At 35.7% G+C, this 373-nt stretch overlaps 1 protein-coding gene across 1 annotated transcript in view; it reads right to left on the bottom strand.

Moving 5' to 3' along the window:
• LOC119587528 overlaps positions 1-103 on the bottom strand; it is a 1742-nt gene extending 1639 nt beyond the window's left edge. The window contains exon 1 of the mRNA XM_037936253.1: positions 71-103. Coding sequence (XP_037792181.1) covers positions 71-82 — 12 coding nt within the window. The 5' untranslated portion in view covers positions 83-103. The remainder of the gene's footprint in view (positions 1-70) is intronic.
• Positions 104-373: the final 270 nt, after the last annotated feature.

Genomic DNA, 373 nt, shown 5'->3' with positions numbered 1-373 from the left:
GTTTTTCCCTGTTACCATATCAAAGGAATAACCTAAGATTTCTTTTCGTGTTTCGTGAATGCAAACTTACCAGCAGTTGCATGTTGGGAAATGGTATCTGACAAGTGGCTTCCCCCATCTTATATACACGCCTTTAGGATTGTAACCCTTTCAATTCGCTGCCCTTGATAAGTGTTTGTCTGAAATGCTTTCTCAAGGTCGTCGTCTTCCTCTCCTTTTCAAACCGGTTTAGTTCAATTAGTGCTTTCCCTTTGTTTTGACGTTCTAATATATCAGAATTTGATATATATTTTTTCTTCTTTCTAATGTATCGGCAATTTTTATTTCAAATGATGCGTATTATTGAATTTTCCTCATAATTATAGACTGGGTA

Source organism: Penaeus monodon, chromosome 22, assembly GCF_015228065.2.
Source record: "Penaeus monodon isolate SGIC_2016 chromosome 22, NSTDA_Pmon_1, whole genome shotgun sequence".
Taxonomy (NCBI): Eukaryota; Metazoa; Arthropoda; class Malacostraca; order Decapoda; family Penaeidae; genus Penaeus; species Penaeus monodon.
Note: the sequence above shows the minus strand (reverse complement) of the source record. Positions and strands in the feature narration are given on the sequence as shown.